The sequence below is a fragment of the Pelophylax lessonae genome (genome assembly GCF_965119305.1).
Source record: "Pelophylax lessonae genome assembly, chromosome: 5".
NCBI classification, from domain to species: Eukaryota; Metazoa; Chordata; class Amphibia; order Anura; family Ranidae; genus Pelophylax; species Pelophylax lessonae.
Genome location: NC_138772.1, coordinates 198,036,457 through 198,045,686, shown reverse-complemented (window position 1 = coordinate 198,045,686; position 9,230 = coordinate 198,036,457). Strand labels below are relative to the sequence as shown.

The following is a 9,230-nucleotide window of genomic DNA, read 5'->3' as shown; positions in this document are numbered from 1 at the left end:
TTACCCAAGGTTGATATTTTGGTAATGGGTGGACAAATATTGACTTGAGTTTTACTATCTCCTCACCTCTCTGTTGTAGCTGGAGGAGTGAAATCTAAGCTAGCCACCTATAAAAAAAATATTTTCTTTATTTAAAACCTGTTGAGAGAGAAGTGGGGGGGTGGTCATTCCCTTCTAAAAATGCTAATTGCTTGGCACTCATACTGACCCTCTGGATGAAATATTTTTTTGTATTACTGACCCAGAACAAATCTGCTTCTCGTAAGTTCTCAAGAGCCAGTCCACTTACATTTTCTGAAGTAGGTCAGAAAAAGCAAGCTACATAAATGTTTTCCTTAACCGGTCCCCTTTAATTAAATGATCCTGACAAGAAACTGGTGTTCTAAATAGCCATTCATGGACCTGGAATTTTTCACCTATTCCCCCTACTTTTGAATGTCTTTTTCATATAAACAATTGCACACAATACACACCCACAAGGCGTTTCATCTACATGGAAGCAACCTTTAATGGCATTGCCCCATGTTGTTTTTATTGGGGCTTTTTTTCCAGGCTTAGAACTCCTAGCAAAAAATCATTAGTATCTACGGAACAATCTTTGGTACAAAACTCTTTATATACCAAGTCTGGAAGCCTTGCCTTATGTCTGGAGGTAGTTATATTATTCTTCTCACATTTTATGTAATCGCTGCAGCAAAAACCTTGAACTGGGGATACAAATACAGGTGATCATTCAACCTGGTAAAACAAGCTTTATAGGTAGACTAGCTATTTAAATTTACCAATTATATCTATATCATATACTAGAACTGTTTGTTTGGTGAAAATGTACAGTATGCTAAAGCAGTATGCAGTTGTGCAGTTTTTTATAGTTTGTAAAACACAATGCAATCAAAATTACAGAATGTATTTTGGTTTGCTGCACTTATCTTTGTACATTGATGTGTATATTCCAGGATTTAAATATATTCTACAGTATTCAGTGTCCTTTATAGTTTTGGAAGTTCCTTAAAGACCACACATAAAATAGTTCCTATTTAGGATGTACATTTATTCTTCAATGTCTTAATTCTGTATATACGGTTATATATTTTAGCATTCAGAGATAGATCTGTTTATAGTTTTAATATAAAGGTCTTTGAAGAATGTATAAATGTTATATATAATCACCCTGCAGATGTTTTACCTTCGAGGCTTATGAAGTCTTCAGTCTAGGGCTGCTTACTCCCAATGTATATCTGCATTTTCACAGCTAATATATTTAGATATGTTGATACTAGCATGGTGGTAATGATGTGTTGAGATTGTCCATAGGTGGCATTTTATCCCACCATGTTGAAAATATTCCCAAGGGTTCAAATGCACAAGCTTATATAGTGTATCTCACATTCAGTTTCTCCAGAAGGTGGGGTCATGTTTGTAAAATAGACCCTCAAGGCTTCATTTCAACATTTAAAAAAAATGATGGTACTAACTTTTCCTACTATTTGCAGAAGAGATATCAATTTGCTTTTCAAATTCGGAACGGTTGTGTGTCTCTGGCAGTCACAATTTTTTTTCTTTTTACTGCATATTAGTCAGGAATTGATGGATTTGGGAGGAATCCCAACATTGTTTGAACCAAAATGCAAGACAGCCACTAAGAATACAATTGGAGACCTTTACAGTAGATCTCTGCAAGAATGAAGATATGTTTTGCATGTGTGTATTAACTGACATTTATTGTTGGATCAGATTATTATTTTTTTCTTTTTTTCACCTCTATAGGGAGGACTTTTGTTTAACTGTGAATGTCTGTTAACAAATGCTATTTAATGTAATTACCATACAGGGATTTTTAAAAATGTTCCTTTCTGTAACTGTACTGTACTTGCACTGCATTTCTTACCCTTGCTGAATGTGCATTTCAACCTGCATTTACCATACATGTTTTTGATGATTATTGCTTTTGAGCTTCAATTAATTTCAATGTAATTTTAATTCTTGCTCCACAGCAACAGCACATGCAGGTGCATTTCAAAAAATTAGAAAATCCTCAAAAAGTAAATTTTTATTTCTGTAATTTTATTCAAAAATAAGTATGTAAGTATGTATTATAAAGATTCATTCCACACAGAGTTGTATATTTTGAGCATTATTTTTTTTTATTTTTTATTTTTTTTTAATTTTGATGCAGCTAGTGAAAACCCAAAATTCCGTATCTCAGACAATGTGAAAATTACATACCACCAATAAAAATTTTAATACAGAAATGTTGGCTTACTGAAAAGTGTGTCCATGTACAGTATAGTATGCACTCAATATTTGGTTGGGGCTCCTTTTGCATGAATTACAGCATCTATACGGCGTGGCATGGAAGCAATTAGCCTGTGGCACTGTTGAGGTGTTATGGAAACTCAGGTTGCTTTTGATTGCGGCCTTCAGCTCATTTGCATAGTTGGGTCTGGTATCTCTCATCTTTCTCTTGACAATACCCCACAAATTCTCTATGGGGTTTAGGTCAGGCGAGTTTGCTGGCCAATCAAGCACAGTGATACCATGACCATGATACCATGATCATTAAACCAGGTTTTGGTACTTTTGGCAGTGTGGGCAGGGGCCCAGTCCTGCTGGAATATAAAATCAGCACCTCCATAAAGCTGGTCAGCAGAGGGAAACCTGAAGTGCTCTAGAATTTACTGTTAGAGGGCTGCGCTGACGTTGGACTTGATAAAACACAGTGGACCAACACCAGCAGATGACATGACTTTCCAAATTATCACTGATTGTGGAAACGTCACACTAAACCTCATGCAACTTGGATTCTATGCCTCTCCACTCTTCCTCCAGACTCTGGGACCTTCATTCCAAATTAAATGCAAAATGTACTTTTATCTGAAAAGAGGAGTTTGGACTACTGAGCAACAGTCCAGTCCTTTTTCTCCTTAGCCCAGGTAAGACACTTTTGACGTTGTCTCTGGTTCAGGAGTTGCTTGACATAAGGAATGCGACAGTTGTAGCCCATGTCCTGGATATGTCTATGTGTGGTGGTTTTTGAAGCACTGACACTAGCCGTTAGTCCATTCCTTTTAAAACTCCCCCAAATTCTTGAATGGCCTTTGCTTTACAATTCTCTCAAGGCTGCGGTTATTCCTGTTGCTTGTGCACTTCTTTTTTTACCATACTTTGAATATGCTTGGATACAGCACTCTTAACAGCCAGCTTCTTTAGCAGTGAGCTTTTGTAACTTAGACTCCTTGTGGAGGGTGTCAATGACTGTCTGTCTTCTAGACATCTGTCAAGTCTTCCCCATGATTGTGTAGCCTACTGAACCAGACTGAGAGACAATTTATAGGCTTACAGGTGTTTTGAGTGTGACACCATGAGTCTGCAATATTGAACTTTTTCACAATAATCTAATTTTCTGAGATATTACATTTTGGGGTTTCACTAGCTGTAAGCCATAATCATCAAAATATAAAGAAAGAAATGCTTGAAATATATCACTCTGCATGTAATGAATCTATATAATAAACACTTTTTTAATAAAATTACTGGAATAAATTGAACTTTTTGATGATATTCAAATTTTTTGAGATGCACCTGTACTTCTCTTTCCTTTACTCCCATGTCAGTATAATAAGGGAAGGAAACCCAATGTATGACTGGCATTTCTATGTGGAACTTACACAAAGCTGGGAACTCCCCCCTTTCCCATGTGACAGCGCTGGGCCAATCACTAAGCGTTTGGGTTGTCACATGAAAGAGGGGAGTGAATCAAATGTTTTTGTATATCTAGAATTACTGGGTGTTTTCTTCTCTTCTGGCAGTTGAAAAAACCAAAGGAAATTTAAGTGATTCTGAGAAGAGGGGTAATAAAGTCAACCTGTTGCTCTACCCTACATTTTTGCTTTGCTTTAGGGGTTTTTTGACACCAGTGTAGTGTACTGATTGGCACTCGATTCCAAACAAATTAGGGCTAATAACACCATTTATGTCAGCAGTGTAAACAAGTCTTAATATTTTTTTCAGTGCCTTGTTCCCTGTGGCATTTTGAAAGTAGTACATCTTTTATGGTCAACTAATGGTCCACACACTGGTGTGAACAAGCCCGGTTTGTAGTCTTTTATTTGAGTATATGTTCATGCCACATGAGAGAACTGGTAATCTGTAATTATTGGTACTCTGTACATATTTGTATATACACAAATCATAGAGCACTAATTATTGTTGAATAAAAATGCTTTTAATTTACAGACAAGTCTTCAAAAGTCCTTATTTTTCAATTTTAATGTATCATGTTTCCAGAAAAAAGGTTCATATACTATTCAGTTGATTTCTCATATTAGTTATGCTTCTGCTTTCTACAAATCTTGAAAAGATGGGATAAAAAGGTCAGATTCATAACCACTAGGTACAAGGAGATTGCGCTGTCGTCGGTCTGGTAAATAACATTCTGGAAAAATAAAGCACTTATATAAAATTGGGAAAGAAGTCTTAAACTTAAGTCCTAAATGGTTTAATCCCAAAGCTACACATAGGTAGCTTCTTACAAGTTGTTAGCATTTATCTATATTCCCTTTCTAGCCTTTCCAACTGGCTGGACAGTTTTAATAAGGAATAAGGTCATAAACCTATGATTTGTTTTGGTGATCTCTGTCACTTGGACTGAAAGCGAGGGAAAATCCAAAATTTTAGGCTGCTGTTAGAACAGAAGTATAGGGGAAACTGTTCCAACTCGTACTCTTGTTTCAGCGACAACTGTCAACTGACCTCACCTTGGGTAAATTTCTTCTTACTTCCTGCTGTAGTTACAGAACAGAAAGTAAAAAAATAGATCTCCCCAGTAGAAATCACATGGGCAAAAAAAAAAAAACAGTGGGGTTTTATTAATTCTGTACGTTATCCAAAATGAAAAATAAAGATTTGGCTTTAGAGATACTTTTTAATAGTTGAATACATTATCACCACTGTAGATGTTACAGTACATTGAAGGTAAAACATACATACATAACCACAAATCTATGGAACTGATCCAACAGGTAACATATACTTTATGCTGACTGTACACTAATACAGTATATATTTACTGTCTCATCTTGTACGTGAAAAACAACATGGCAGGCCAATAGAGGATAATCTTCACAAGTAAAATACAGTAGCTGAGATATGCTGCTCGATAGCTCAAAGGTCTGACAAGTGCATCACCTAGAAAAGTTATAATTAAGGAAAAGTTAACTTGTGAAATAATTGTAGACCAAACCCTACCCATTCAAAACAAATCTGTGCAATTGTGAATACAATTGAATGTTTGCAAGCCAAAAAAAACATCATCTTGGATGTTCAACTGTAAACTTTTTTTTTTTTTTTTTCTCTCTAAATGACTTCCTCATCTCTATATATGAAAAATATTAAGGACAATATTCACCTGTTCCATGCTCCAGCTCTTTTCCTGTGCTTGTCCTCTTTTGGGTTTAAACCTCAATCAAAAACTCAGTTTATATCCACTCCATTTCAGCACCCTACCCCACCCAGGCTGAATTAGAGAACTTGATTCCATCATGGACACTTAACAACGGATAGAGGAATCCTCACTGCTCCAGCGTCTGCTAAAGGCACTGTTCAGCCAAAAGACTTCTTACTGGCTCCTTCAACAAAAGTTTATTTAAACAAAACTTTTGTCGTGCGGTGCCAACAGGGCCACCAACAAAGCTCACATTTTTTAAAATTTAGCAGAAATCATCCAAAATGCAAATCATATATGACCCCTTTTACATTTTTTCCTTAGGATGCAGCTACAGCTTGAGGAGAAAAGCCTGCCCTGTGCCAGGACCTGCAGAGAGGAATTGTTGTTTTCTGTGGAAAGCACTGATCTCTGGTGCAGAGATCTGACACACAGCCTGCTGAGTCAGAACCAGTAGGGAGTGTAAGCTTTACGGATTGCAGGGCTATAGTTCTGACTCGGGGGGGGGGGGGGGGGGGTGTCAGACCTCTTCAGTGAGATCACTGCTAACCACACAGAGCAAGGGTCCCACTCTAAATCTGCTGGCAAGGGGCAGGCTTTTCTGCTCAAACTGTGACTGCATAAAAAAAAAAAAAAAAATAGAGTGTAAGATAGTGAACACCGCATTTGTCTTTATGCTCCTGGATTTTATTTAACCAATTTAAACTGAAGGTTCAGTTAGGTTTTAATAAAACACAGTATTATTCAACCATTTTTGTGAGCCCAGGGTATCATAAATAAAACCCCTCGATCATAGTAGAGTACTGCAGACAAGGGTACTGATGTCATTATATCATTCCCACTATCTGCAGGCCACCACAGGAGCAAGAGGAACCTCATTGCCACATGAACGGCCCAAATGCATCTAGAAAACAAAGTGTTTGGATTGATTTATATTGCTTTAAAGAGTAACTCCACTTTCGTGGGGAAAAAATGCAAATAAAGAAAAAATAATATATCCTATATACAATTGGGACACAATTCATATTGTAATTGAATGTTATTAACCTTTCATTTTTAATCCGCAGCACTGTAAGTATGTAATTATTATTTTTTCTTAAAATGCAATATGGCTACCTGGAAGTTTTCTGTACACAGAATATGTACAGAATGTCTCCCAGAAACATAATTTTCTTGTGTTATTGGCCCATTGATTTTCCCAGAAGTCTACAATAAGATTATGAAACAAACATGTACATTTTGGTGAGATACTTCCAATAGAAAATCATGGCTAAAGGGATGCAGATCCAGCATTTTTTTTCCTCATTAGAACTCTGCAGGAGCTGCAGCTGATTGATAATTATGAAACCACTCGGCACAGTGGTGTAGTGGTCAGCACTTTCACCTAGCAGCAAGAGGGTCGCTGGTTCGAATCCCAACCACGACACTACCTGCCTGGAGTTTGCATGTTCTCCCTGTGCCTGTGTGGGTTTCCTCCACTCCAAAGACATGCTGGTAGGTTAATTGGATCCTGTATAAAAAAAAAAAAAAATTGGCCCTACTGTGTATGTATGTGAGTTAGGGACCTTAGATTGTAAGCTCCTTGAGGGCAGGGACTGATGTGAATGTACAATGTATATGTAAAGCGCTGTGTAAATTGACAGCGCTATAGAAGTACCTGAAACAATAATAATAATTAGGCTCACTTTCCTACATGGACTCAAACACACATGGATTTCTTTAGAATAACAAAAAGAATCTGCAACAAAGTTTGTTAAAATCTTTGTAATGTACATAGAGGGCAATGTTTACTCAAAAAAAGTGGTGTTATGCTTTAAGTAGCAGACACCTCCAGGTGCTTGCATATTAGTCCTGATATCCTTACATTACTCTGTTATACAGAAAACAACTATTTCTCTTTCCTTCATTGACGGACACAACGCTCCATAAATCATAACTATACTGTGTTGTATTGCCGCCTCCAGGAGTAGGACTAGGCAGAACAAAAAACACCTGGCTATACCCATGGGCCATCCTCAGCTGGTATATAACCCTGCTCTCTGCTCTAGGTAATCAGTTTTAATCTGTCTAGCTCGCAGGGTCGCATACCACCGGGCGCTGGTCCAAGTCACAGCAGTCCCTTGGTTGACAGCTTCCCTACTTCGATGGCGAGGAGTTCTGTCTGGAGTGTCACATGCACTTTGGAAGGGTAAGCAAAGTCCCCCCTCTCCCCTTTGGGCGGTTTTGGGGGTGGATGCCGGTACCCTCCCAGAATGGTCGAACCTGCCTGCAGGTTCCCTCCTCCCACCCTAAAGTCTCTTGGTTGAGTGGGCTCCCCCCCCCCCCCACGAACTGGTGGGGATCCCAGTGCAGGCGGCAGAGACCCCGGGGGTCTCCACCACCATTTCCCTTTTGTTAGGGTGGTGCGGTCCTGCCCTGATGGTATGGGGGGGGGGGTTCCAGTGCAGAACAGTGTTAATTTTGGCAGCAAATTTCAATTTAGTTTTAGTCTTAGTCTTAGGACTAAAATGGCATTTTAGTTTTAGTCCCATTTTAGTCTTCTGCAAGTGTTTTAGTTTTAGTCGTATTTAGTCGTAAGTATATTTTAGTCGACTAAAACGCCCTACATTTTAGTCGACTAAAACTCATTTTCTCTATCGCTCATTGACAGACGTAGTCCTCGGTGATACAGCACCTTCGGGTTATGTTGCCTCCACAGGAGCAGGACTAGACAGGAAATAAAAATGCTCTGGCCACACCCCAGGGGCAGTCCCCGAGGGTATATCCTCTCTCTCTCCGCCACAGCAAATCAGTTTTTTTCTGTCTAGTCAGGAGTAAGGACCTAGATACCTTGCTGGGATCTTCGGTCCTGGCAAGATTTTTTTCTTAAAAAGATTTTTTAGACAGCTTTTTTCTCCAGTGTTCCTGTGAGATCTTCAAGCAAGAAAGCTGAACTGGGCGACGGGCTGGATGTTGAGATCCGGTGGTCACCCCAGTTCAGCCTACGAGCGCGTGCAGGCCATAGCTCCGCGCTGGGTCGGCCGCGACATAGTCCCACTGGGGGACTGACCCCGCGAGTTAAACGTCTCGCTGAAACGCCAAGGACCATGAGTCACCGCGTCCGTATTGGTCGACAGCCCTCCCGCCCCGGTAGAGAGGGGTACTGTCAGGAGTTGGTGCCCGCCTGGTTCCGGTATGGTGAGTAGTATGTTCCCCCTTTTCCCCTGACGGGTCTTGTGGTGAACGCGGGCCCCTCTCTGTATGGTAAGATAGAGTCCCCCTCTATCCTATAACATGGCACAGATCCCCCTACTTTGAGTGTGATTTTATGTGCAAAAAGCCAGGAGGCTTGGTTTGGGAGCTAACAATCTAATTGTATACATGTTAAAAAGATTGTAATCAGTGGCAGTCTGGGAATCTTACTGTGATAATAATAAAGTACCTACCAGTCAGAAGCCACGGACATGTAGACTGCCTTCCTAGTCAAATCTCCAACTATAGCAGGCCTTCCGAACGGCCATGCGGTCCGCCAGGGCCGGTACCGCCAACCACGCCAAATCCCCATGCAGAGAAGGTGTTGTGTGCTCTGCAGCACACCGCTATTCGGTTCAGGCCGCCGCCATTTTTTTTGCTGGATCGCACGAGCCGCCATTTTGGCGTAGCCTCGTGTCTCCAGCATGGGGGCGGCCATGTTTGAGGTGATCCAAACACCTCGTGGAGCTAGGGGAGGCGCCGGAAGGCGTGCAGAGGGGCGGAGCCGCCTCCTTTCTTCCTGGGCAGCCAGCCAAAAGACTTCCTGTTTGTGAAG

At 40.1% G+C, this 9,230-nt stretch overlaps 1 protein-coding gene across 1 annotated transcript in view; it reads right to left on the bottom strand.

Moving 5' to 3' along the window:
* Positions 1–4,844: 4,844 nt before the first annotated feature.
* LOC309555752 (immunoglobulin kappa light chain-like) overlaps positions 4,845–9,230 on the bottom strand; it is a 44,969-nt gene continuing 40,583 nt past the window's right edge. The window contains exon 5 of the mRNA XM_082257839.1: positions 4,845–5,187. Coding sequence (XP_082113965.1) covers positions 5,066–5,187 — 122 coding nt within the window. The 3' untranslated portion in view covers positions 4,845–5,065. The remainder of the gene's footprint in view (positions 5,188–9,230) is intronic.